This window comes from Desmodus rotundus, chromosome 12 (genome assembly GCF_022682495.2).
Source record: "Desmodus rotundus isolate HL8 chromosome 12, HLdesRot8A.1, whole genome shotgun sequence".
NCBI classification, from domain to species: domain Eukaryota; kingdom Metazoa; phylum Chordata; class Mammalia; order Chiroptera; family Phyllostomidae; genus Desmodus; species Desmodus rotundus.
Genome location: NC_071398.1, coordinates 98,189,377 through 98,217,303, shown reverse-complemented (window position 1 = coordinate 98,217,303; position 27,927 = coordinate 98,189,377). Strand labels below are relative to the sequence as shown.

Below are 27,927 nucleotides of genomic sequence, written 5' to 3'. Positions count from 1 at the left end.
AATAAGTGATTCAGTGGAAAGCATGAAATTTGTGATCTCTGATCGTGTGAGTGAAAGTAAATTTGGCTTTTGAAGCTTTTCATGATTTTCTTTTCTCTCATTTGAGCAGAACAGCGAGTCTGTATACTCTGGGCGCTTACACCTTGTTTCAGACCTTCTCCAGGCTCTTTTCAAGGAGGCCTATTCTCTTCAAAAGCAGCTGATGGAACTGCTGGACATGGTCTGCACGGACCCTGCAGGCGACGAGAAGGGTGGCGTTCTGGATATGGTGATCGGTGAGTGGGGAACAGGGCGGGGTGCCAATGTGAACTGTTGGCATTAAATGACTGAGCCGCCGTTGTCCGTGACGATTCAGGATGCCTCCGTGTGAAAAATAAACCTTACCAGGTGAATGTTCGACCTTTTAAATTTTAGAATTTAACATCGATATTTGATGCCCAGCATTAGCGTTGTGTACTCGGATGGTGCTCATAGTAGGTAGTTTCCCCACAATGACGACAAAGAAAGGTCTGCCGCGTCGTCAGAGTCGCAGACGGCTGCAGGGTTCTGAAGCCATGGCCCGCGGGGGAAGGGCAGTTTGCAGGGCCTCTCGGAACGCATGGAATTACCTGTGTCTGTGTGTGTGTGTGTGTATATGTGTGCACGTCATTGGCCCTGCATGAGACAGCGCTGTCCTACCTGTGGCGGGCTGTTACGTTCTGTTTCGTGTTTGAAGACTTGACTTCCCTCACGAGCAGGCCGTGGCCCCGAGCTTGGAGAGCAGTGTGAGCACGAAGGTGGCATCCCTCACTTCACTGTGAAGAGGAAGCCAGTTTGGTGCAGTGTATTAGGTGCCTTTCTCTCTGCAATAAACCATCCCAGAACCTAGGGATTAAAACAACCACTGTTTTATTGACTTGTGATTCTGTGAGCCAGCAGCTTGGGCTGGGCTCCGCTGGGACAGCTGTCCCCATTCCACGTGGCACAGTGGCTCACTTGTGTGTGTGGTCAGTGGCCTCGCCCACGTCTGGCTGTCGGAAGGGGCAGAAGTACCGAGCCAGCCATTGTAGCGAGTCCTCTAGCATCCTAGCCGGGCTCTGCCAGCTGACAGAGCCTCGAGGCCTCGAGGTTTCTAAGAGCAGTGAGGGAGGGCGAGCCCCACAGACAAGCACTTTCAAGTCTGCTCGCCTTGCAGTCACCACCCTGTGGACCACAGCAGGTCACGCGGCCCAGCCCAGAGTCTGTGTGGAAGGGCGCCGCCCGAGTGTGGGCACAGAAGGGAAGTTACCGTGGCCGTTTTTATAAGTAATCCGCTGCAGACAGCGTAGTCTCCTTGTGTGAGAACTGTGCAGATTAGTTCGGATTCTTCCTTGTTAGGTTCTCTTTGTCATTTTAGAGTAGAATTCTACATAGTGGATATTTTAGTTATAACAAGGTACAACTTTATGCCACTCAACAGTTTAGTTTTATTTAGGCCATAGGGTAGGTGCAAACCTCAGAAGTTCCATGATTTATAAAAAACTTTAAAAGTGCGACACTTTTTCAATCGTTATTCTGACACCATTTTTGCAGACTGCCTCAGCGGCTTTAACAAATGTCGGACTGTTCAGTGGACACTTTGAGTACAGGAGAAACTCAGGGCCCTGGAAGGTGTTAAGTGTTCTGTTATCTCTTCGTAGTCATTCACTCGTTGGTGGACATCTGCTCTGTCATTTCCAGCATGGACCATGCATTTCATGCCAACACTTGGAAATTTATAATTAAGTAAGTTGTTTGTTTTTACTTTTTGTCATTTTCCATATCTCTAATCTTAATTATTCATGTTAGATTGCATTTAAAACATTTCCTGTGGGTGTATAAAACATTCACCAACCCTGCTGTCTGATAATCCAGATAATCCCACACGTAGCTCCCAGACCAAATTGGGCTTCACCTGCTGCCTCCAAAATTAAAAATAAAAGTTCTCCCCAGTTAGCTAGAAATTCTGGACAATTGGACCATGGTCAGACTAGACGTGAACCACTTGCCTGCCGCTGCTGCTGTTGAAGAGACTGTTATGGATCCTATTTCCAGGCTTAGAACACTAGCAATTACAGTTAGAGCTGGACATACTCCCTTTGTTACGGGCTCCGAGTCGTCAGACTTCACAGGGTGGCTTTGACTGGAGCACTGTGAAGGGTCACCAGGGAGAGCGCCCACAGCATTCACCAGTTTCCTAGGGGCAGGGGACATGCGGCTGAGGTGCAGACGTGGGTGAGCGCCCCCACCTCGCACACGTGCACGACACCTGAAAGGTCAGTGTGGTGCTTACTGACGTAGCTCATGAAGTCGCCACCAGGTAATGGCGCGGGGTCAGGTGTGTCAGCTCAGAGCCCCACGCCACGTTGCTTCAGTCTGTTCTGACGTGACGGACCCTCCTCAGCACTCGGGTGGTTTGGGAAGCTTCTCTGCACCTTAGTGTGCTCACTGAAAATAGGGGCAGTGGCACTTGTACAGTGGGTCCTTGCGCAGTTGAGTTTACCAGGGCGAGACGCTTCGAAGGGTGCGCAGCACAGAGAGAATGCCCAGTGAATTCGTTGTATTACCGTCACCACTGTCACCATCGTCGTCACCACCACCACCACCATCATCACTGTTACCATCGTCACCACCACCACCATCATCACTGTTACCATCGTCACCACCACCACCATTATCACTGTCACCACCAGCACCAGCACCATCATTACCACTGTCACCACCGTCATTACCGTCACCATTGTCACCACCACCACCGTCATCACTGTCACCATTGTTACCACCACCACCAGCACTATCATCCTCACCATCGTCACCACCAGCACCATCATTACCACTGTCACCACCATCATCATCAAATATCCTCCACTCCCAACCCCTTCTAAATCACTGCTACCCAGCTCTCAGACTGATGTTTTAAAATGTAATCAGATAATGTCACTCAACTGCTTAAAGTCCACTGCATTTTGCTACAAGTAGTGACCTGATAATCCTCCCTGGGCACTGCCTTCTTCAACAGCCTGTCTCCGCTGCCCTCTGTGCTCTTAGTTCAGGGGTGTCAGACTCGTTTTCCCCCGGGGGCCACATCAGCCTCGCGGTTGCCTTCAAAGGGCTGAAATAATTTTAGGACTGTACAAATGTAACTACTCTGTAACAGTTAAGGAGCTGAAATTATATTCTGCCCTTTGAAGGCAACTGCGACACTGATGTGGCCCCTGGGGAAAACGAGTCTGACACTCCTGTCTTAGTTCCTCCAGCAAACGGAACACTCCTGTCCTGGAGCCTTGTCACAGCTTCTCCTTCTGCCAGGATGCTCCTTGTGGTCCTGTCACAGCTTCTCCCTCTGCCAGGATGCTCCTTGTGGTCCTGTCACAGCTTCTCCCTCTGTCAGGATGCTCCTTGTGGGCCTGTCACAGCTTCTCCTTCTGCCAGGATGCTCCTTGTGGGCCTGTCACAGCTTCTCCCTCTGCCCGGATGCTCCTTGTGGGCCTGTCACAGCTTCTCCCTCTGCCCGGATGCTCCTTGTGGGCCTGTCACAGCTTCTCCCTCTGCCAGGATGCTCCTTGTGGGCCTGTCACAGCTTCTCCCTCTGCCAGGATGCTCCTTGTGGGCCTGTCACAGCTTCTCCCTCTGCCAGGATGCTCCTTGTGGACCTGTCACAGCTTCTCCCTCTGCCCGGATGCTCCTGGTGGGCCTGTCACAGCTTCTCCCTCTGCCAGGATGCTCCTTGTGGGCCTGTCACAGCTTCTCCCTCTGCCAGGATGCTCCTTGTGGTCCTGTCACAGCTTCTCCCTCTGCCCGGATGCTCCTTGTGGGCCTGTACGCCTTGCTGACCCCTGCATATCTTTCAGCTCCCAGCTTAAGTGCTGCGGCTTCATGGCAGCACTCTTTGACTTCCGCACCCTAAGAATGTGGACGGTGACATAATGTCCTCCCTCACGCTGGCCCACACGGTCAGTGCAGACAGGGCAGAGGCGAGGCCGTGTCTTCCTTTACCTCTGCTCCCAGAGCCTAGCAGAGGGACTGGCACCTTCTGCAGGGAGAAATGAAAAAACCAGTAACTTAAACTAATGTAACTGCCTCCTAGGTGGAGGCGACACATGTTAACTGTGTCATGTCTAATGCGCACGGCGCACTGCGATGTTTTACATGCTCCTCTGTCATATTTTTATGGTCCGAAGCTACCTGATGTGCGCTCGTGGTGACTGCTCTTTCCTTTGTGATCCTTAGGCAGAGCCTTAAGCACCAGTCGCTTGTAAAGAGCCAGCTGAAGCACAGAGACATCGTCAGCAGCTTGTGCGAGGACACCCTGTGCTCCTTCCAGGCTGGCTTGCAGCTAGCGGAGCAGGCGGCCCAGGCAGGGGCGCAGGTACTGAACCGAGTGGGGCTCGGAGGGTCACTGCACTTCGGAGGCTGTTACTTTGTTTCATTTGCGTTTGCCCTTCTTCCAGTCTGCGAGAGGGGATTACAGCCCATGATTACTTCCACCTAGAACACTTCGGTAGATGCTTACCTGCTCGCATTCCCCCTACAGTCTACCTGTCTCTCCTCTTTCCACCACGAATGAGGTGGCGCAGGTGAAAGGGCAGACCTCTGTTCCCTCACAGCCCTGCAGGGTGGACGCCTGAGAGGCGTCAGCAGGGCCGTGCTCCCTGAGTCTGGGGCGGGCGTGCTCCGTGCCTGTCGCTCAGCTTCTGGTGTGGCTGGCGTTCTGGGCAGCCCTGGCCTCCACCTCCCGCATCCCGCGTGGGGCCTCCCTGGGCCTCCATGTTGTCCTCCCGTGGGACTCAGTCAAGTGGATCCGGGCACGTCCCACTCCCGCACGGCCGCGTCTTCACTCAGCACCTCTGGTGCCCGTGCTCCCAAATCCAGCCACATTCTGAGGTGCCAGGGGTTGGTACTTCAGCGTATTTGGGGGGACGTTGTTCAGTCCGTAACAGCCACGGAGATTGACACAATTTCATCCTCTGCTGAGTCCCGAGTGTGCTTTCTAAATGAGGGTGTTGTGTCAGACTTGGCGGGTAGCCTTTTTTCTCTTTGGTCCCGCCTCCCCTCTAGCATGCAGTCTTTTATCCACCCGTGGTTTAGTTTTTCTGTGAAGATAGGGAAATGTATTTGGAAGGCTCTTCGATACAAATTTAATTTCCACTGTAATTACTACCTTTGTTTATACATTGCTTTTAGAAATCCGTATTCTGAGAATAAACATGCTTTCGTGTTTGTTGCCCACGTGGAGCTTCGTTGCCTGCTGCATTAGTTTTTGTCAGTATTTCTCTCGTCTTACTTACAGAAAGGAAGCATGGGTACTCAGTCTCCTGAAACACTGGGCAGTGACCTCCCTGGGTTGAGTCCCAGCCCCTTCTGTGCTGGCACTGGGGTGCCGCTTTCTGGTCACAGCTCAGGAGACCGCGATGGGGCGGGGTTTGTGCCCTGCGCTCGCTTTTGAAACAGTCAGAATGAAAGCAACTTGTTCTTTTCTGTGAACTGCCGCCTTATGTGTTCTGCCTGTTTCATGTATTGCACTTTTATTGGTTTGTGAGACTTCTGGTGGCCACCTGTTCCTCTGCACAGAGCACAGAACAATAAGACATTTACGTCTCTTCCACTTTTGATCACCCCAGAAGGTTCACCTCTTTTGCTGTCATACATTGACATTTATTTTCAGTGAAGTAGAGCGTAATTTTCTGAAGTACCCGTGTTATCATTTGGTGTTTGTGTTGCTCTTAACAATTCCGAATAGAATTATGTTTTCCTGAAAAATGTTTATACTCTAAGGCAGGAATGTCATAAACTCATTTTCACCAGGGGCCACATCAGCCTCACTGTTGCCTTCAAAGAGCCAAAATAATTTTAGCACTGTGTAAGTGTAACTACTCCTTAACAGTTAAAGAGTTGAAATTACATTCTGCCCTTTGAAGGCCACCATGAGGCTGATGTGGCCCCAGTGAAAATGAGTTTGACACCCCTGACTAAGGGTTTTATAAGAGACCTCTTTAGAAAATGTTCTCTCATTTACAAGTTAAGTAATTCCATATTCTTATTTATTATACTTTGTTCCTTTTTCGAAACAGGATAATGCTGACTATAAATTATTTCAAAAAACATTCAAATTGTGTCGTTTCTTTGCCAACTCTCTTCTGCACTATACTAAGGTAAGGCTTATTTTTTTATAATGCATAAATGTGAATAAATTATGAATTATAATGTTCGTATCATTCCTGCTAAGAGCAATCTTTTGAAGTTATTTTGTCAAGAGTATATTTTTTAGGTTACTTATTTATTTTTTGGATTAGTATTGTCAATTGTTAAATATTGAGCATCTGTGATATTATTTAAGTGTCTACCATCATTGTTATTTGTTCAGTTATCTGAAAAAGTTATTTAACATAAATACAAACAAGATTTCTGTAAGCCCAAATTGGTTTTCAGATGATTCAATTTATCTTTGAATACTGCATATTGTGCAAATCTTTAGAACTGTGGAGTAATGTTAAGAAAACCTGCGTAGTTGGGGGTCTCCCAGAGAGCAGGGATGGGCGAGGGAATGTGAGCAGAATGGCTGGGTGGTCTGGGCAGACGACTCGTGTGGAGAGGTGAGCAGGGAGTGCTTACGGCAGTCAGTGAGCAACATCGTGGGAAGTGGATGTTAGTGATTTAAAAAGAAAACGGAAAACGGCCGTCCACACGAATCAGTCTTTGACCCTGTCCTGTGTTTTGAGGAGCAGGCAGGCTCTCCAGTGACTGCCGACCGTGGTCAGCAGCGCCGTCTGTTGGTGCTGCCGCTCGTTCTAGTCGGTGGCTCTCTCGGGCCCCTGGGTTGTGTGCGGGGCGTGTGTTTCAGCGGCAGGGACCCAGCCTGGAGGACGCCACACGGGTAGTGACCCGTCTAAGGGTTGCTTGGTGTGTAGGTGAAATTGCTCTGAATTATGCCACTATAAAAAATACAAGCCTGTCTCTCAATTACAGTTGACAGAGAATGCAGTCCTAGTTGTAGGCGTACAACACAGTGACCAGACACTTCTGTCCCTTATGCAGGGACCCCCCTGGTGCGTGGAGCCCCTGTCTGACACCACACGTGGGCAGCACGGTGTTACTGACCGCACCCCGTCTCTGCCTTCCATCCCCATGCCTGCTTTGTGAGCGAGCACCAGTCTGCACTTAGTTCCTGCCTTTCCGCCCGTCCCGCCACCCCTCCCATCTGGCAGCCATCAAAATGTTCTTGGGGCCTGTGGGTCTGTTTCTGTTCAGATGGTTCACTTATTTCGGTTTTTAGACTCCACGTAGAAGGGAAATTGTACGGCATTTGTCTTCCTCTGTCTGATTCATTTTCCTTGGTGCAGTGAGCTCTAAGTCATCCACGCTGGCATGGGTGGCCAGGTCTCACTCGTCTCTGTGGGACTTAACGCTCCGTGATAGCTCCCTGCCGCGGTGTCTGTGCGCTCCTCTGTCAGCGGGCGGGCGCTCGGGCTGCTGCCACCACTCGGCTGTTGGCCTAACGCCATAGCATACAGGTGCACATGCCTCTCGGCATTTGTGTTTCGGGTGTCTGGATAAATGCCCAGCCGCAGAATAGCCGGGTCATATAATGCTTCTCTTTTTAATGTTTTGAGGAACCTCCATACTGTCTTCCACGGTAGGTGCATGAATTTACAGTCGCACCAGTGGTTCCCTTTCTGCCACATCCTCGCCGGGACCTGTTTTGTTGACTTGCCGATTACAGCCGTTCCGACAGGCGAGAGGTGCTGTCTCCTTGTGGGTTTAATTTGCGTTTCCTTGACGATTAGTGAGGTTGAGCTTCTTTTCATATGTCTGTTGGCCGTCGGTATGTCCTCTTGGGATTTGAAATATCTCTTCAGGTTGCCCATTTATTAATTAGATTGTCTGGTTTTTTGGTGCTCAGTTGCATGAGTTCCTCGTGTAATGTGGGTACTAACCTCTTACTGGCTGTGTCGCCGGCAGACGCCCTATCCCGTTCAGTAGGCTGTCTCTTCCTTTTGTGTGTGGTTTCCTTCGCTGTGCAAACATCTTTTAGTATATGTTGTCCCATTCGATTATTTTTTCTTTTGTTTCTTTGTCCAAGGAGAGCCAATAAAATATTGCTGAGAATGTCAAGTTTACTGCCTGTGTTTGCTTGAAAGAGTTTTATGGCTTCAGATCTTACATTTAAGTGATTAATCCACTTTGAGTTTATTTTTGTATATGACGTAAGAAAGTGATCTAGATTCTTTCTTTCCTTTTTTTTTTTTGCATGTATCTGTCCCATTTTCGTAGCTTTCTCATGGGAAGGGACTGTCTTTACCCCATTGTATGCCGTTGCCTCCTTCGTCTTAGATTAGTGGACCGTGTATGCAAGGGCTTATTCCTGGGCTTTCTGTTCAGCTCCGTTGACCTGTGTGTGTTTTAACCCAGAGCTGCACGGTGCTGATTCCTAAGGCCTGTGTGGTATGCTTTGATATCAGGCTGCATGACCCTTAGCTTTGTTTTTCTTTCTCAAGATTGCGTTGTCGAATCTGTTGATTCTCTCCCACGTGGTCTTCATTTCAGTTTTTGTTCTCTTAATTTCCGACCGGCTCCTTTTCACGGCTTCTGTCTCTTGTGTAAGTTCTCACTGAGTCCGTCTCTTCTGCCCCCGAGTTCATCGAGCATCCTTATAGTCAATGTTTTGAACTCTGCCTCTGATAGATGGCTTATCTCCATTTCCTTTAGTTCTTTTTCTGGATTTTGTCCTGTTCTTTCATTTGGGCCACGTTCTGTGTCCTCATTCTGGCTGCCTCCCTGTGTCTGCATCTGTGTGAGAGGTAGAGCTGCTGCCTCCCCCAGTCGTGGTGGAGTGGCCTCGTGCAGCAGGTGTCCCGTGGGGTTAGCGGGCGCTTCTGCGTGGCCCCCGCCCCGCCCCATGGTTGTGTGTGCCCCGGCGTTGTTGCTGTTGGCACGCCCCTGGGTGCCCACAGGGTGACTGGCAGTGAGGGCTGGCTGGGACTCTGGTGGAGAAGCTGTTGTGTAGGGCTGGCCCCGGTGGCCAGGCGTTGCTCTAACCGGCTCCAGTGCCGGCACAGTCTGCTCTTCCCTGTGTCGTCTGGGGAACTGGTTAGGTGCTTCTCCAGTGAGGTCTGAACCTGGCCACCCGGTGTTGGTTCTGGAGCCTCTTGGGAGAGGTTCTGGGCGGGTCATGGTCAGCCAGTACTTATTCCTCGGTTGTGGCCATCTGGAGGAGCTGCAGAGTGACCTGCTGCTGGCTGCCACTGTGGTGGGCTAGGAGATGCCTGGGAGAGGCTCTGCTCTGAACTGAGGTGGGGGCCCCAGTGCTGGGCTCGGGCCTCCGCGGGCACCGGGACGTGAGCTGAGGCCCGCTGCCACTTGTGCGAGGTTGATGGCCAGTTATTTGAGGCTGTTTCCAGCCGAGGCAGACCACTGCTACACAACACCAGTTGTTGGACCAGCGGAGTGGAGGCGCAGGGCCCATTGGGTCCGCCCCTGCTCTTCGGGTGTGTGAGACACTGGGGGCACCTGCAGTGCAAACTGAGGCAGGCTGCTTGTGGGCGGGGGGCGCCATTGGAAGAGGTTCCTCCGGGCTCACGTGGGGCTGGGCCCGGAGCCACGGGGGTTGGGCGAGGGCGCAGTGCTAGCCGGGCTAGTGTAGAGCATGCACAGGGCGGGGCAGCTATGGGAGAGTTTGTTCTTGTGTTATTACTTACTACTATTTTTCATCTTCACTCGAGAACATGCTTATTGATTCTAGAGAGAGGGAAAGGGAGGGGGAAGGAGAGGGAGAGGAGCATCGATGCGAGAGAGAAACATTGATTGGTTGTCCTTCTTATGCACCCTGACCATGGACCAAACCCGCAACCTAGGCACGTACCCTGACTGGGAATTGAACCCACCACCTTTTGGTTTGCGGGACAATGCCCACCCAATGGAGCCACACAGGCCAGGGCTCTATTATTTTTCATACGGACAGCTGTAAAGTTACTCTCGTCCCACCCAGTGTTTGGCACCCGGCTGCTCCGTCGGGCAATGTGGTGTGGGAGACAAAGGAACAGTGATGCCTGCCAGGGAGCTCCGACCTCTGCCCCCGCAGCCTGTGCTCTGAAGTTAGTCACTTCGCTTCCTCCCTGTCTGTCCCCAGCCCTGGCACCTGCTGCTGGGCTGCTGCCTCTGCCCTGGTTTCCAGAGCGAGTGAGTCTGTGTTTGGGCCCTTTTGGGGGAATGCCTGGGCCCCCAGCAGCCTTTGTCTCACTTGGGTGCAGTCCCCTCTGGTTTGTGCCTAGATGTTATGGGGACTCCTCTTTCTGGCGTTGGTGCCCTGGGGTGGGGAGCCAGCTGTGGAGCTGGAACCCCTCACAGGGGACCTTTGCAGCTGAGATGTCCCGCCCGGTACTTGAGCAGCGCAGGTGGGTGTGGGGCCTGGGGATCGAATCTCGGCCCCCACCAGTTGCCGTGTGGCTCCCCCTGAGGTCCTTAGTTGTCGGAGACCAGTTCAGCTCGTCCCCAGGTGGTTCTTACTGGTGGTGTCTTCATGATTCAGTTGTGATTTTGGTCTGGTCATGGGAGGAGGTGGCACAGCGCTGGTCACTTCTACTCCGCCATCTTGACCAGAAGCCCTCATTATGCCATTTTTTTAATCCATTCTTTTCTACCAAGGGAATTTTTAATTTTTAAAAATTAATCATCAACTTTTTTCTATGTCCTAACAATAAAAAAAGTTACTTTCTAAGAGATAGCCTACTGGGATGGGGGCGGGCAGGCACCCCAGCTCCCGAGGCCCGGCCTTGCTGGTGCTCAGCTGTGTGACCGGATCGCACTGCCGGACACCCTGGCCCCGCTCTCTGTTCTGTGCAGTGGGGACACGGCAAGGCTGGCAAGGCTGGGGTTTGAGAGGGCCGCAGTGATTGACACGACGCACAGGAAGGCTCTCTCACCGTGTCGGCCGAGCACGTAGTAGGTGCTGCGCACCTGAGAGTTGCTCACTGTCGTTTTGTGACAGTTTTAACTGGAAAGACCTTCAGGTGCTTCGCCTCAGCCTCCTCCTTATTCTCATGCAAGATTTTTTTAAAATGTGTCACATCCTGGTTTTATTTCATTGTTTGCATGCCTTTGCTAGAGGGTGTCTATTAGAAAGGTACATTGTATACAAAGAATGAATAGAGTTGTTTTATTTTAGGAATTTCTTCCTTTCCTCTCTGATTCTTGTTCTACGTTGCACCAGCTTTATCTGCAGATACACAGGTAAGAAGAACGCTGTATCGTTGTTAAAATGTAGCCATGCCGTGTGAACCCGGCAAAGATTAACATACTGTTTTAAAGTAACACATCAGAGTCGCTTCTTTTAATGTTCCAGTAAATGTTTATCTGCTTGGTTAAAGTAGGTGGAAAGGACAGCTTTAAAAGTAGGTTCTGCGTGAGTGTGACATCTCTGTGGTCTGCACTAGGACTTTGCACCGAGTGATGATGGCCCATGTGGTGGTAAACCCCGAAGGCCAATGGGTTTTGCACGCACGTGTGTGTTTCCTGAGGGCACGTTGCTTCTGATCTCGGTTCATTTTCATTTCCTTCTACGAGGTGTGAGTCAAGTAGTCGTTAGTCTACCTCAGAAAGAGTGTGTGTGAGTCATAGGAAGGTACCCGTTTAGGTAGAGGCTAAGTGACATCTGAAATTCACAGCCACCTCAGAAGAGCCCACAGGCTGCTCTTTTCCCGTCTGCAGAGCGATATAAAACAGTCGCAGCCGTACGTCCTCCACCACGCCCTTCCCATTATCTGCCTGTTTACAACGGGCCTGGAAGCCTCGTCTGCGCCCCCAGCCCCCATCCCCGCAACTGCCCCTTGGACACCCTGGGTCGGCACTGTGCACGGCCGCTCCCACATGGGCTTTTCCCAGCACACCCTGCACACGTATCTTCTCTTCCTCATGATTTTCTTAGTAACACGTTCTTTTCTGTAGCTTGCTCCATTGTAGCACTGCTTCACAGAACACATACAACACAAAAATCGGTGTTCGTCGGCTGCTTGTGTGGTTGGTGGGGCTGCCAGTCAGCAGTGGGCTGTGCGCAGTGAAGTTCTGAGGCTCCAGAAGTTACACACGAACTTTTGACTGTCCTGGGGTTGGGGGGTCAGTATCCTAACCCCTTCACTGTTCAAGGGCTCACTGTGCTGCTTTTTTAAACCTGTTCCAGTCTGACTGTGTGTCCCACGACTTGCGCAGGACAGCCCCAGTCAGGGCCGGCCGTGACTCCATGCTGATGCGTCCAGCGGGCAGCTTCAGGCCTCGCCGCGTCAGCCTGGCCGCGGTGCCCGACCCTTTCTTCTGAACTCTTTCTTCTCTTGACTTCTAGGACCTCCCTCCCTCCTGGCTCTCTTCTGATCTCACTGGCGGCTCCTCTCCAGCAGGTGCCTCTCCTTCTCCCAGTTCTTTAGGGTGGGTCCCCAGCCCTCAGTCCTTGGGCCCCTTCTCTCTGGTCATTTCATCTCAGACTTTATATCTTTCTCTCTCCTCTGATGGAACTACCAGTCAGGACACGCACACTTAAACTGACCCAAGCCAAACTCGTTTCCCACCGTGTCATCCCTCTCCCCCTCCCCTTGCTCCCTACACCCCAAATCGGCTCCTCTGGGGCTCCCTCCTTTCAGTTTCAGTGGCAGCTTCCTGCTTCCGATTGATCTGGTCCCAAATCCTGCCGTCTTTAACGTTTTCCTCCTGTTCACATACCCCCACACCTGGTTAATTAGCAGACTCTCTTGTGACCACCTTTAGCATATGTATTCACTGTGTGTACACAGAACCCAACCACTGCTCACCACCACAGCCGTCCCGTCCAGCCCTGTCTGCCTCCACCCTCGCCCTGCTCTAGTCTGTTCTCCGAGCAGTAGCCAGAGGGAGGGATGGACCTTACCAGAGATCACGTGACTTCTGTGCGACCCCTCAGATGACTCGCATTTACGCGGAGTTCAGCAGCACTTCTGTCCGCCTTCCCCTGTTTCTTCTCCACGGCACTTAGTGACATCTGCTCTGCTGGGAGTTACTTGCTCTTCTGTGTGTTAGCTGCCTCCCTTCATTAGGGCGGACACTGGGTAACGGTGGCGACTTTATGTTTTGTTTACTGCTGTGTCCTGGAACAGGGCATAGTGTATTTATAGGCACAGGCATTTGGCAAATGCTTGTCAAATAAGTAAACTAAAAATACATCATTTGATTGAAATATGAGCCCTTAGGTGCTTCGTAGCTGTGCTTCCAGCCTAGAGCCCGTCACCTGCATTTTAGCTGTCACCAAACCCTCACAGCTCCAGGCCAGCGTCACCAGCAAGGCAGCTGAGAGGCTCGGGGCCGGGTGAAGGAGCCAGAGCCCCGCAGCTCACGGCCGGCCGGCCTCTGGGTTTCAACCGGAGTTTAGTGTGACCCGGTTACTGAGGCGTTTTTCCGTGAGAAAGTCTCCACCTTTCTCGAGCACTAGCAGGCAGTTTAGTTACTGCAGAGCAGTGAGTCCCAGTAAATTCAGCGTCAGGCCTGTTTTAAAACAACTTTTAGTAGAAGTGATTACGCCAGAATTTATCAGAAATATGTTTTACGCACAATGCTTTCACTAGTTACTTAACATGTTTCCACAGTATTTTTAAAAGACATCACTGTCACAGTGGTTTGATTGAAATGCATCAGAACAATCCAAAGACTTCATTGGCGTTCTCAACTTTCAGTTCTGTGTCAGAGCCGCATTGCCGGTTCTGAGTTCTCCACACAGTTGTGGTGTCAGCTCCGTAACCCGGATTTTGTTTTGCGGAATGCCTGCCACTTACCTCCTGCGTTTTCCCAGTGCCAGAAGAACACCAGCGTGCGGTGCTCCCTCTTCCTGGAGCTGGGAGGCAGCTGCTAACCAGCGAGTGTTTCCCCCTTTGCAGCAAGTGCCCCCCCAGCCTGTTCGCTGCCGGCCTCCCCAGCGCCCAGCAGGAGGAAGCGGTGGCTTCGTTCCTCGTGACCCTGGACGCGCTCCTCGCGCAGCTGCTCGCCTTCCAGCCTTTCGTGCACGGGGTTTTGGACAGTAAAGTAGGTGGGTGTCAAAACCGAGTTAACGTTAGGGCAGCTCCTACCGACGATGGCACGGGAGAGGCAGTGACACTGTCCCTTACGTAGCCATCCTTTTTTTAAGTTTCAAGCTTTTTATTTAAAATATCTTGGATGTTTTTCTTCTCAGAATGTATTTCTCGTTTTAAAAAATTACACCTCTCACTCCTTTGGACGTCCCGTCGGGTCTCTGGGGAAAGCATGCAGAGTGTGTTTTCACCAGTGGGCTGCGACGCAGTGAGCGTGTTCTCCTTGCCTGGCAGAGCTGCCCTGTGAGCTGCAGTTCCCGCAGTGTCTGCTGCTGCTGGCCGTCATGGACAAGCTGCCCTCTCAGCCCGAGCACGTGCAGGCGCTGTGGTGCGCGGGGAGCCGGGGCCCAGGAGCTGCGTCCAGGTAGCAGGCACGCTGTTTACATCCAGTCGTGTTACGGGTGGTTCAGAATGCCCCGTTGTTGGGAAAGATGGTCAAATCGAGTGCTTCGTTGTGTCAAGTATTCTAGTCACTAATGACGGTGGACCTCGTGTGTGTGTTGCTGCTTCATAAAAACACACGTAGAAGTACATCAGTCTGTAGACGCTGAACAACATACTTGGGTCTTCTTCGGCGTCTCAGAAGGTCTTGCCTCGCAGTGCTGTGAGGATTGAGCACAGGGGTGGAGGCGGTCAGTAATGGGAGCAGGGAGGCAAGGGAGCTCCAGTGGGTGGGGGCCAGGCCCTGTCAGCTCCCTCCCAGGGTGGAGGGGTTCCCCTGGACCCAGCCTCCTCCCCTGGGTGATTGCTGTGCTCTGACTTTCTCCCTCTTCCGGCCTGTTCTCTGTGCCACTGTCTGGTCAGTCTCCCGAAGCCTGGCTTGAGCTTCCCGCTCTCCTACTCGCTCTCCTGCTCAAGGACAAAAGCTCCGGCTCAGGCTCTTTGGCCTGGCCGCTCTGTTCTGTTGCCGTGCCTCCCTCTGCGCCCCCTCCTCCTGCGCCTTTCCTGCCAGACCTCTCGCTCATGCCTGCCTTGTCCTCATACATGTGTCGTCTCCTGTCTCTAGCTGGTCTGCTTTTAGCTCGTCGTGTAAACCCTCTATGCAGATTTCCTAAACCACTTCAATCTTAGACGACCTCTCCCTGTCTGAACCGACGCTCTATTTCGTAGGTGTTCTCTAGCCCTTTAAATACCAAGCTTCTTGATGACTTTTGTCTTTGACTTTGAATAGCTTGGTACTATGATAAACAGTGAACAATACAAAATGTGCCAGCAGGTTCTTGTCCTTTAAGGAGTTTCTCGAACAGTGACTGTGTTTTACGTAGTCATATCCACATGTCGGAAATGCACACCTCGTGAGACACTTTGCTTTGCTAAAACACCCTGGGCTGTGTTGTTATTATACCTGCTAATTATTAACAACGTTGGGTTCATCGTTCTCTGTTTTTCTGCAGGATGTCTCTACTCAGAGCCGTTTTCTGCAGTTTTGAGCAGTGTTCTGGGGAGCTCTCCCTGCCCGTCCGTGTACCGGGAGTGAAGGGGGAAGGGCAGGCCACGGCCGCCGTCACCTTGTATCAGCATGTCTGTGTTCACCTGTGCGCCTTTATTGCTTCCCTCCACCCGTCTCTGTTTCCTCAACTGGTAGGTTTGTTACTTGTTGGGCTACGCTGAGGTCACTCTTTTGCTTCCCACCCCTGCCCGCCATTGACACTGTGATTTGTATACGGAAGAAGGTGGGAATCGCCAATGCACGTGCTTTTTGACTGTCGTTCCCCCAGCTTACACATCTCACCCTCGAACTCAGCTGAGTCGTAGTCGTAGGAGGTGGTCACCCTAGCCTCTTACAGTATTGACGTGTTGTATTTAGCTGAACTGTTGGGGAAAACATTTTGGGTGGGAAGGTATGGAAAGACTGTGAGGAGAGAAAAACTATGTGGTTTTTACTTGAGTTTCATAAAGAAAAGAAGTAAATTATAATATGCATTACCACGTCTCCCAGAGATCTTAGGTATAATACAGAATTTTTTTTTTTAATGGAATTGGATTAGAAAAGATGTTGAGGAAATTCCAGGGAAAAATCATTAGAGATTACATAAATATCATTATCATTTAATATATTATACAGTGGCTGATATCAGCCACATGCAAAACTGTATTTGGGTAATTAAAGGCAGACGCAAAGGTAGAGGCTCCTATGTTACGTACGTTGTCTTAAAGATGTCAGGCTATGGGGAGCATCCTGGTGGCCCCAGTGATTGAGTTGCCACTGTGAGCGCTGGCTCGGGGTCCCTGCAGCCCAGCCCAGGGCTGGCTGTGGCAGGGGCTGCGCAGATGCGGAGGGGCTGGCTGGCAGCCCAGCTCCCTCGGGTTCTCAGAGCCTTTTCTTGGAGGGTCTGTCGCCATCATACTGAGTCTCTGCTTCGTGTTGAGAAGTTGGTATCAAGGGCAGTTGACTGTGAGCACTGTGCCCTCCCCAGGATGCGGCCCTGCTGGACGCGGTGCTGAGTGCCAACATGATCGCTGCTGTGCTGGCTGTGGACGTGTGGTGCTTCCTGGCTCGGTACGACCCTCTTTCCTGGTTTTGGGGTGGATTTGTAGTAGTGGCCGGCAGTGAATGATTTTAGATTTGTACTCTCTCAGAGAAGTTCTGTCTTGGTAACCCTGTAGCAGCCCCCAAATGGGTTGATTTCACGTTAGGAACTGGGCTGCCTCTCCTTGCTTTGGTCCCTGCCGGGGGGCACTGGTTTCGTGTACTGCGGTAACCCTTGGCTGCGGAAATAAGTAACTGCAGTCTAGAGTACCTGGTGGTTTGTGGAAGTCCATCTCCTTGCTTTCCGGAATAGTTGTGTAAATGGTTGTGTCCTGACTGCCTCCTTCATGTCGCAGGTACGGGACCGCTGAGCTCTGTGCCCACCACGTTGCCGTAGTGGCTCACCTGGTGAGTAGCATCGCGGGCCTAATGCACCCCTGCTCCCGGAGCTCCTTTGGAGAGAGGCTCACCTGAGCGAAAGCGAATGTCCAGCGCAGAAATATGTGGTGGCTAAAGTTTGGCAGCCGTTGAGAAAGACGTACCAGAACACTAAGATCGGGGGAATTGTCTCATGTTTTCAGAATTTCATGGAGTTCCTTTAATCGATCTGGGAAGGAAGACTAGGTTCGTTGGGAGCAAATTGAAAGCTGAATGCAGAGCAGAGAGTTGGGAGAGAGCGAGCTGTGATGCTGGTGGCGAGAGCTGCCTCTCCCGGAGCTCGGCCTCGCCCGACTCCGCCGGGCACGTGACCGCCCCCGTGGCCACTGGGGATGGAGATTCCAGAGTGGCGTTTTCAAATAAGACATCGGAATTGTTTTCATTATTATAGTAATCTAGGTTCATGGAAGAAAAAAGAATTAAAATTAAATTTACCTACAACCTTAGCTCCCAGAAAGAGCTACTGTTAATGTTTGGCATATGAAAGTTTGCAAAGGCTGCGCGTTCAGGCCAGCCAATCTCTTCTCTCTTTTCCCAGATAAAATCTTGCCCCGGAGAATGTTACCAGCTCACCAACCTGTCGATACTGCTGAGGCGCCTCTTCTTCTTCATGGCCCCGTCCCATCAGGCAAGGACGTCCTCACTGTCACTGCCTTCCACCGCTGCTCAGGAAGGGCCCTGACGCTGCTGAGTGGTCGGCTGGTGAAGGCCTTCCCTGGCCCCTGAGTATCTGCATTTAAACGTGGGCATGACCGGAGCAAATTTCTTTGTGGAGATCAATCGCTTTGCTCACTGCTTTTAGATGGGCTTCACTTTTGATGCTGTTAAAGAAAAACGGGAGCTACACAGTAAAGTGATACGGACAGATTTCATTCAGGGACTGCTGTGACAGGAACGGGACCTCAGCATGCGCTGGCGCCTCCTGCCTTCAGCGGGGACAACAGAGGGGATCACAGCGGGACAAGTGCTCTCCCCAGGCGCAGGGATGGCAGTGTTGGGGGAGGGGCGGTGGTGGCTGAACTGACCCAACTCGACTTCTGTTGAACACAGACCAGGTGGTCAGACAGGAAGGGCTAGGGATTGTCTTTGAACCGCCTATGTGCAGGTTTCTGGTGAACCTGGATGCCCGGCCCAGCATGGGGGCTTGAGCCCAAGGACAAGGCTCAGAAGGGCCAGACTCAAGTCTGTCAGTGTCTTTTCTGCAAGTTACAGACAATCATTCTGCTTGTCTCCCGACACACCTTTCCCCTTGGGTCGCACACAGAGGAGATACTCGAAACGGTTAACTGATTTGAAGAGCTAGAATATTACTTATGCCCGTAATGATGTCTCCTGTTTCACGGTAAATAGGTGTACTGTACTGGGGGAGACTGCAGGGTGAAGACGGCCTTCGCTCTTTGCTGTGGGGAGACAGGTTCTGTGGTGCAGGTGGGTCGCAGTGGCTGGGTCTGGGAGCCTCGCGGTCCCTCGCACGGGCCACTGGTGGGTGCCTGTAGAGCGAGGAGCTTTCTGAGAGGCCCAGCTTCGTCTGTGAGCCGAGTGGCTGTGGTGTGGTTGCTGGCAGTGAAGTGAGGCTCAGGGATTAGTTTCTGTCGTTACTGTTCGATTCCTGCGTGAATCTGACATGGATGCGCCTGGGAACCACTATGTTAGCGAAGGGGTTACTGACTGAGGCAGGGAGGCCAGAAATCAGTGTGCAGGTCATTTAAGTCCTGAAATAAAAACCCAGATCGGTATTAGTGACGCAGCATGAACACAAAATAGTCCCAGCTTTGCAATGTTTTACTTAACAGGTGTCTGTGACGATAACTCGATAACTCGGGACAGCGCCAGTGTACAGGGAGATGAAAACGTGTTCCCTGTGTTGATGTGGAGAGTAATGACCGAACGCCTGTTTCTTTTATTGTGTAACTGTGTACAGTATTCCCATTTTATAGAGACCAGCAAAGCACAGGGAGGTCCCCGCGGGGAGTGGATTTAACACGCGGTGATACCTGTGCTGCCACTTTTATAGAAAGTAAAAGTTACTGTGCTTACTTGCGTTTCAAGCGCACGGGTGTGTTTTTTCCCTCAGTGCTAAGGCGGAAAGTCGGTTCTCGGAATGACTCCCCGGGCTCCCCCGGGCCCACCCTCAGCCTCTGCAGCCCGCGTGTGGAGACCAGAGCTTTCGAGCTCAGGGCGGTAAACGCACACGTCCCCCTTTCTCCGTGATGTGTTTGGGCAGCATGTTCCCTTTTATGGCGTCTGAGGCATTATTCTTACTGTTTCTGCGTTGGCACTGGATGCCACTGCAGAGACAGGCCCCGTCTGAGCTGCCGTTGGCAGCGGACACGGTCCTCTGGGCTTTCCGGGCGCTGTTTGGTTTCGTGCGCGAGACCGCTGGTGACAGCAGACGCGCAGCTTGTGAGCTCAGGATTCTGGTGCTCGCGGCTGCCCCAGGAAAGAGCCGTGTGGTTTCTCCCTTGTTTTGACAACTGAGTATTCTCTGCAAACAAAGTAAGATTCAAATACCAGTACGGAACATGGAGGAAGTTCTGTCAATGTAACGTAGTGGGCTTTTTAAAATTTTTGATGTAGGAGCATCTTTCGTTCAACAAACAGATTCTGGAAATTGTAAATCGGATGACTCCCTAGTTGGATCACATTAATTTAAGAGTTAAGTGCACCGTTGTTTTTGCTGTTTTTCCACCAGGAACTAATTTAACATTTTAACTGCTTTTTAGAACTTTTGTTTTCCACTTTCTGTCTGGGGTGTTGACGCCTCATTTTAACAAACAGCACGGGTTCCCGGGCGGCCTGTTGGGCACTGGGAACCGCTGCCTCCGAGGCAGGGTGCCCTGGCCGAGCGCGCTCTGCACTGGTGGCCTCCACGCGTCTCAAGCAGGGCAGGGCCGGCTTCCCGCTGGACAGTGGGCCCTGCGACCTCGGCTTCCTTAAGTTCTTGTCACCCTATTTTGGAATATTGCTTTTGACTTCACTGTGCGAGGTGACAAGTATGTAAAGTCCTGGGAAGTCAGTCGATGTCCCGAGGGGCCCATACAACAGCTGACCTGACTCACGGGACGTCCCTGCCGCGTCCCCCTTCGGCTGCGGTGCGGTAGTGCGCGCTCGCTCCTGTCACCATGGTCTGCTACCTTGTGATGACAGGTGTGGGATGTGAGAGCTGACGCGCAGCTTTAGGGCGTCTGTCCGTCCATCCGACTCTCACGTTGCTCTTGTGTCTTTAACAATGTGTTTCAGGTGCAGTTCGTGCAGGAGTTTTCCCCCAGAGCAGCAGAGAACCTGCCTCTGTGGCAGCACGTTTCTCTGCAGGCCTTCCCTGAGGAGCTGAGGAGGCAGGCTGCTCAGGAGGTCGCCGCCGCCGGTGCCGCGCAGACCAGGGGCTGGCTGGCCGGCAGTCGCACAGCCGCGGAGCTCACATGGCTGGCAAGTGATCTGCTCGATGGGTGGGGTTCCCTCCGTGGTGCTAGGCAGAGCCCCTGCTGGGTCCCCGAGGGCCTGGGGGCGGTGGGTGCAGCCTCCGCCTCAGGCTCGGGCTCCCAGAGACCCCTACGCGCCGCTGGTCAGCCGCTGCCCTCCTGTTTGGCAGGACACCGCCCTTGTGTGCAGACCTCCCCGAGCCTTTGTGGGCCTTCCTTTTAGAATGCTCCCCTCAAACAGTGGAGTGAAAAATCCGTCTGTAAGAAGCAACAAATCCGTGACTTTAAGAAACTGACCGACTACAGTGCTATTTACTTATTGAATGCGGTGTTGCTGAGGAATTTTAAAGGTTAATTATAAAACAGCAGCAGCAGTAAAAATTTAGTAACTTAGAAAGGTTGCTAGGTGCATAATATGAAAAAACAGAATTTAAGTTGGTATTATGAATTACTTTGGCCATACTGTTTGTATTTAACCTTCTATTTATTAAAATACAGTGTCCTTTGCATTTCATTTTTAAATTTCAACCAAAAGGAGAAAACGTTTACTTAGAAAAATAGAGCAAATGTTTCTGTTGGGGAAAATTCCTTTTAATAAAAACAGACTTACATTAAAGTGGTAGCTGAAAAGATGGCTTTGGCTCCACGTGGGTCTTGATGAAGAGTCCCGGTCACTCACAGCCCTGGGGACGTGGGCTCGGCGCCTGGGGCTGCGGCCACACTCAGGTCCTCACCTGTCCCCCCAGGACGTGGCACTCTCCGCTGTGCTTGCCGTCTGCAGCTCTGCTGGTGACGCCCTGGAGGTGAGACAGCAGGCTGAGCTCGTGGAAGCCTGCTGTCAGCTTTGGGCTTCTCTGCACAGTCACCTGGTAAGGAGACCGGCGGTCGTCTCTCTGGGAACAGACACTGTTTCAGATAAAGGGACTGGCACTGAACCTGCCCTGCCGAGCGGGAAGGGCCTGGTCTCTTCAGTGCAGGTCCAGCTGGTGATGGTGCTGGTTGGTACGTGCAGCTGGTTCTCTTCAAAGTGGTTGCATTGGGTCAGTGAAGCGGTAGCGGTCCAGCCACCTGTTTGCATGACCAGTTGGACCCGCTCACTGCCCGTTTCTCTTCTCTTGGAGTCTTTATATCTTTTGGGCTTACAGGTGGAAGGGGTGGGTGGACGGGTGTGGCCAGTTTGTATCCTTTCCACTCAAAGACAAAGCTGGGGCCGGGCTAGAATTGGAGTGACAGGTGCCCTGCAGGCGACTGCAGTTTGAAAACACATAGTTTAGGAATCTGAATATGACATTTGTTTGCTTTGACTAAGTAGAAATAAACGTCGGCTTCTGGCTGCCTTGCCGGCTGATGGCGGCAGGCCCACTTGGGGAAGTTATGGCCGTGGTGTCGCGGGAGTCTCAGCCCGAAGTGTGTGTGCGTGTGGCAGGACCCTTCACCACTGCTTCCAGACCCCACAGACCACTCGCTCCACGACTGGTCTCTGAGGCACGCTCTGCGGTGGCAACACAGCGCACCATGTCGTGAGAGGCATGGGGTTTTTAGATGACTCGGGAACACTCTGCCGCCTCCTGGCCATGTGGTGGTGAGCAGAGTGTGTGCCTGCCGCCCCTTTGCTCCTTGTGCGCCGAGTGCTGGCTGCGTTGGGAAGGCAGCAGCCAGCACCACGGTGCCGGGCGAGTGCCTGTGCAGCCACACGCGACTGGAAATTTGACCTGAAATTATTCTCTTTCTTCCTCGAGGTATCAGGCCAACCTTCTGTTCAACAGACACTCAGCCTTTTACTTCCACTGCTGGGATTTTTCATCCAGACCCTCGATCCTCAGGTGGTAAGTCAGGTAAGCAGCACGTTGGTACTTTGTGGAGAAACTTGCTAAAATAACTCTGTAGAAACAGCCCTAATGAGTTGTGCGCTTTGCTTGTTGCCCGTCTTGTTGAGCTGCTTGTCCAGGGACATCTCCTTGTTTCTCTTTCCTTCTGGTGGGGAGCTGCTGGTGACTGGGCTGCTCGCTCAGCCTCTACCTGTCCTTCCTCACATCCCCGGGGTGGAGTGGTCGGAGCTGGCTAGTTGCTGTTACTGGCCCGGAAGCCCCTGGGGTGGAGTGCCTGTTGAAGTGTGGTCCTTCCGAGGCCCCGGCAGTGAGGACAAGAACCCACAGGACGGAGAGCTCGTCCTCGTTGTTTCTTCGAGGAAGTAAAATGACCTGGAGAGAAGAGCGCCGCCGACTTTTCTCTCGGACCTTAGCCTGCGCGGCCGGGCCAGGCAGGACCCCGCTCACGGTCAGGTGGCTGTGGGGCTGCTCCTCTGCCCCACTGGGGAGGCTCCAGGCTGACGGGGAGAAAAGGGGAACAGGCCCTCTCCTGTCTGAAGTGGTTCAGAGGCTTCGGACAGTGCAGACTGGAGAGGGTGATCCCCGAAGCAGGAGCTGGCTTGTGTTTACAGTCGCGTGAGAAACCAGCAGGAAGCAAAGCTGCTTGGAGCTAAAACTAACTGTTGCTCTTTAGGAGCAGGGATGGAACAGTAAAACCGGGGACGCTGTGTTTTACTAGCTCTGGGAACATTTAAATGTTTGCTAACTAGGCATTTTTTTAATTACTTGTATGTGTAACATGGGTAAATTATAGAGAATGAGAATATGGTAAAATAATTGACTCAATTTCTATGAATGCAACACTTTGAACTTGATTTTGAAGGTTCTAATATTCTTATTATGAAAAATTAAATACTGATAATTTGATATAATTGTGCCTACTTTTAAAAAACCCAAATAACTAAAGCTGTACACTTCAGCGTAAGTAAGTTGTTCATTTTAGCGTCGCTTCCGCAGCGGAGGGCGTCTGTCCTCGTTCCTGCAAGTCAGGGTTGGAGCCCGAGGCCTCTTGGCTAGATTCCGCCCTGCTTTCAGTACGGCTGCTAAGGGTGACTTTTTCCGTTCTTAAAGGCTTGCAAAGTAAAAAGTATAATATGACAGGCCACAGGGAACATGCGGCCTGCCAGGTCTAAAGCGTTGGCCATCGGGCCCTTGGCCGTCTAGAGTGAGCTTGCCGGTCCCTGCTCGTGAGCACACGCTCGCCTCACTTGAGCTTAAGGTGCAGAAGAGTCTTGGACTTCTGTGAAGGGCCCTGGTGCGCCCTGGTTTCTTGTGACACTGGGTTCCGGGGCCAGTGGGAAGAGCGCGCAGGGACCAGCGCAGGTCCCTTGTTTCATTCTGACCCCACGGCAGGATGTGGGGGGTGGGCTCTTCTGGGTTTTGCTTTGTTTCCCTTCCCGTGTCCCCAGCAAAGCCTGAGACGAGTAACTGGCCCCTCGTCTGTGCCCTTCAGGTGGTGGCTCTGCAGGCTGCGCTCCTCCAGTCGGAGCCCCCTGACCACGTGCGCCTGGCAGTCCTCGACTTCGCGTCGTCCCTGGGGATGCTCCTGATACCGCCGGCTCTCCAGGTGATGCTCCGAATTCCGTTCCTGTTCTTAGCAAAGACCCTGTGAGGGGCTGGAGGGCTCTTAGGCTCTGAACTTCTGCAGTGCTGTGGGTTGCTGGCCGTGTGAATTGGGGGAGAATGTTTTTTGTGAGTAGAGGGTGACTGTCAAACCAGCTCATTTTAAGTTGTTTTCTTTTGGAAAAGTGCATGTCGGCACGTGCAGAGTTTGGCTGCAGTCTGGATTCTTCGTGGGCGTTAGCACAAAACGAAGTATGTGATGAGGGAGTTAGGTAACTCGCTGAGGTTGTTACTCTCGTTTTATACCCATGAACGGAGCCTGTTTGTCGAGACGCTAGTTTGACAGTGTGGCCAAGGACAGGCAGTTGCAAGGACAGATGGGTGCGTCCTCAGAGAACCTGCCGCGAGGGCCTGGCAGGCAGGCCCCTTCTGTTGAGGGAGATGCCTCCCGGAGCAACCGCCTTCCTTGCTGCTGCTGTCCCTGCAGCGACCCCCGAGCCAGCCGCCCCAGCACGGGAGAGGCTGTGAGAAGAGCTCCCTGTGAGGGGACCCTTCGTGTAAGGGGAGCGGAACCACAGTGCACGCTACACGTTGATCAACACCCACGAAACCGAACACTTAGCTGGTTAGCCTCTAAAGGGCTTTATTTTGTAGAGGTGAATGACATTGAACCATTTTTTCATCACGTGAGGTTGTCTTTCATGAGATAAGTGTCAATGTTGAGTTTGTTTTTGGCCGTGTGGGCAAAATACCCAAAGATGACTTGCGTTTGAGCTGCAGTCAAACCTCGGTTCCCGACCAAGTCGCTCACGGAAAACGCGTCTCCGCTGTCTGACAAACCTCGGGTCTCGATGGCTGCCCGGCAGCCCTTCCCTGCTGGGACCCGTGTGGTCAGTCACGCGTCTCTCAGGTGACAAAGGCGATTCGGTTTTTGAACAAAGTGCTTCTTGAACAGTTTTCCAGAATGAATTAAGTTCAAGAACTGAGGTTCCGCTGTATTTCCATTTCAGCATATGAGTGTTTCCCAAAAATGCTGCTGCTTTTAGACCCTGTTGGGTCCAGAACCTATAGAACAGATGTTTTTATTAGCAGAAATTACCTTGTACACTCCTAAAAATATACATATATTCCCAGGGGTGAAGTTAAGGCCTGAAAAAATTTGGGGGATTCATCAGCAAATGAGAGGCATTTAAAACCATGAGATGAGAGTGAGTCATATATTCATTTAAGAAGAAAAATTACTGAGTTTTCGTACGTGTCAGGCACTGTTTCAGTCACTGGGGATTCCGTAATGAACCAGATGAATGAACCCCCACCTGCGGAGAGGCCACGGACCAGTGAGGTGGTGAGGTGCGCTGTGTGCCGTGGCAGCGGGCACAGCTGAGTGGGAGGTGGCACGGTCCTTGATGACGTGTGAGCGAGAAGCGGTGCGGGAGCAGGCCACGCAGTAGCCGGGACAAGCGTCTGCCACACAGGGGAGAGGCCAGGACACGGGCTCCGCGCTGGGAGCCCATCTGGTCAGAGGACAGAGGTGGCGGCCTGTAGGCCAGAGTCTGGTCAGGTCCCTGGGTTTTCACCAGGGAGGGGTGGAAGGTCCAAGCAGAGGAGCGAACAGCCAGCCTGTGTTGTAAATGATGCTGCTCATGGGGATGGGATCACGGAACCTGACCACATGGGGGGGTACTGCCCGTGTTCTGCTGAGGTCTCCCCTGCTAAGGCTTGTTCTCTCTCCAGGACAGCGTTCTGCCCGCCCTGTCATCCATTTTTGCCTTGCTGCTGGCCGACAGGAACTGGCTGCTGGAACAACACGCCTTGGAGGCGTTCACACGGTTTGCAGAGGTAAGACCTCGGCTGGTAGAGTGTTCCACGGGCTGGGTGTTCCGGTAGTCCAGAAACGCACGAGCTGCTCCCGTGCCACAGCCACGGAGATTTCTGCCGCAGGGGAATTGCTAGAAGTGAGGCACTGAGAAATGAGGTGACCGTCCTAAGGTCCTGTGGGCACTAACAACCCAGCCAGCCGAGTCTGCTGACTCAGGCGGCCGCCTAGACGCTGCTGTTAGTTTGGATGATCACACGTATCGTCTTTAACTAGCTTGGGGTCAGGCTGGTGAACACAGACCTGGTGGTTTGGTGCTGTGGAGACGGCGGCCCTGCCGTGGGCGGTGCCCTCCCTGCCACCCTGAGCTGTGCTGGTCCTGAGGGGCCCGGGGACCCTGCACGGGGCAGAACTCGGCGGAATAGGGCGGTTTCCCTACGGCACTGGAAAGCGCTTCGAGCTCGTCGTCTCCTGAGAACCCTCTGGAACTATTTTCTTTGAAAACGCATTTTTGATTAAGGTAGCTGTTAAAACTCAGGTATATGTCTTTGCAGCTTATCAAAGTATATTAAAGTCAGTCTTGCTTATCAACTTTTAAACAGGGTACAAGTCATGAGGAGATAGTCCCACAGTGCCTCAGTTCTGAAGAAACGAAGAACAAAGTTGTTTCTTTTCTGGAGAAGGTATTTATTTTATACAGAACCGGAGGGATGGTGTCACTCACTGTCCTTTATCTTGCCGTGTTGTTCGCGATTATGTTGTTGTAACCGGGCAGACCGTCTCTGCAGCCTCCGTTCGTGCTCACGCGTGCAGCTGGGGCACACGCCACGGCGTCCCGGGAGGCAGGCTCTTGGAGTCATGCTGCCTGTAGCAGCAAGGTGCCTCCCAAGGACCCTGACGAGAGTCCCAGGATACAGGTGTGACCCCGGCGCGGCTCTGCTGTACTGACAGAGACCAGGACCCAGTTTTCCAAACGGGGGCCTTTTCGAGGCTGTTGTTACAGTTAGACCCCAACCATCAGAGCGAGGCTGCCACCCCACCACCTGTGCGTCCTTTGACACTTCCACGGGGACAGTTAACGACGTGAGGTTGGGTTGAATGGAGCAGTAACAGGGAGGGTGTGACACCACAAGTGGAGAACACCTGGCGAGTGAATTCCAACGTCCAGCGTCTGCCTGGTGCCTGGGAGAGGCCAGTCAACCTTACACTGGCCACGGGGCTTTGGGAGGGTCACACTGCAGGTCCCAGTGGGGGGCGTGACTCTGCTGACCTGGCCTCTGTTGTCTCTGGCAGACGGGACTTGTCAGCGAGACGGCAGCTGCCAGAGTGGAGCGTGTGAAACAAGAGAAGGGGGTTTTCTGGAAGTCCTTGGCGCGGGTCACATCAGCAGCAGCCCCGTGGTCGTCTCCACAGGTATGGACCGCAGCGCGCACGGGTCACGCTTTCAGAAGGGAGGCTCTGCCCTTGTTACTTAATGAGTAAGCAGAATTAACTAGTGTTGTTCTTGAGCTCAGTAAGTGCCAAAACAACGAGAGCTCTAGACGTGTAAGATTCTACACGTCTAGATAGTGGTTGATAGTGGTTGCTGCTTTAAAAATCCTTTTCCTGAAAGGTCACGAACATGTAACACAGTTGGGACTGCAGAAAATTAGATTTCATGCATCGCACATGTACGGTGCGTGGGCACACCTGTTCCGTGTAGTGACCTCGGTAGGCTGCGCAGCGGCGGTCTGGGGCCGCGATGAAACCAGTGACTTCCCCTCCACGGTGTGTGTGGGATCCCTTGCCTCGTTCAACCAGCCTAATCATCTTTGGCCACGTCTAGAAATTGCCTCTGCCTGTTAAAGGGCAGGAATCTGACACCATTTAGGATATTTACTATATATTTTTTGAGCACTGACAAGGATTACAGTTCCAAATACACTAAGAAGAACAACGTTCTGGTTAAGTTTTTCTATCTTAATCACTTGTTTTCAAGACTAACTCAGCCTGAAACCTGTGAGGTCAAACATTCCATCAGCAGTGTCAGTCAGTCCTCAGGAACGCACGATGTCCTTCCTTCGGAAGACGCTGATCGGAAAGGGTGTCTCAGCCCTGTGTGGCGACCGCTTACTAACCTGGCTCCGAAAGCACAGGAAAGACCCCAGCTCTCGTCAGTTTTAAACGCAGCACTGAGAAGAAAATGATGCATTTAGAAACATTCACACTTGGGGCTCTGGTGTAAGGTCGTGTGCGTCCCAAGTTTCCTTGGACCCCAGGCATGGGTGGCGTCAGG

General features: G+C 52.3%; 1 protein-coding gene and 1 long non-coding RNA gene across 9 annotated transcripts in view; one reads left to right on the top strand and one right to left on the bottom strand.

Moving 5' to 3' along the window:
• FIRRM (FIGNL1 interacting regulator of recombination and mitosis) overlaps positions 1-27,927 on the top strand; it is a 39,157-nt gene that overhangs the window by 7,050 nt on the left and 4,180 nt on the right. For 3 of the 8 annotated variants that reach the window (XM_053914527.2, XM_053914526.2, XM_053914525.2), the window contains 18 exons: positions 110-275; positions 1,659-1,743; positions 4,228-4,366; positions 6,069-6,149; positions 11,159-11,223; positions 13,887-14,035; positions 14,313-14,442; positions 15,473-15,659; positions 16,496-16,578; positions 16,905-16,956; positions 17,525-17,614; positions 20,227-20,412; positions 21,152-21,274; positions 22,145-22,240; positions 23,727-23,840; positions 25,571-25,675; positions 26,255-26,335; positions 26,946-27,065. In XM_053914527.2, the coding sequence (XP_053770502.1) occupies positions 110-275; positions 1,659-1,743; positions 4,228-4,366; positions 6,069-6,149; positions 11,159-11,223; positions 13,887-14,035; positions 14,313-14,442; positions 15,473-15,659; positions 16,496-16,578; positions 16,905-16,956; positions 17,525-17,614; positions 20,227-20,412; positions 21,152-21,274; positions 22,145-22,240; positions 23,727-23,840; positions 25,571-25,675; positions 26,255-26,335; positions 26,946-27,065 (2,052 nt within the window). Of the gene's footprint in view, positions 1-109; positions 276-1,658; positions 1,744-4,227; positions 4,367-6,068; positions 6,150-11,158; positions 11,224-13,886; positions 14,036-14,179; positions 14,444-15,472; positions 15,660-16,495; positions 16,579-16,904; positions 16,957-17,524; positions 17,615-20,226; positions 20,413-21,151; positions 21,275-22,144; positions 22,241-23,726; positions 23,841-25,570; positions 25,676-26,254; positions 26,336-26,945; positions 27,066-27,927 lie in introns of those variants that run through there. The other 5 variants (XM_053914528.2, XM_053914529.2, XM_053914530.2 and 2 more) reach the window with 5 other exon arrangements.
• Positions 1,769-13,914, bottom strand: LOC128779595 (uncharacterized). Its single transcript, XR_008425643.1, has 3 exons — positions 13,785-13,914; positions 12,887-13,103; positions 1,769-4,030 (listed from the first exon to the last, which is right to left on the bottom strand). It is a non-coding gene; the product is annotated as an uncharacterized lncRNA (long non-coding RNA).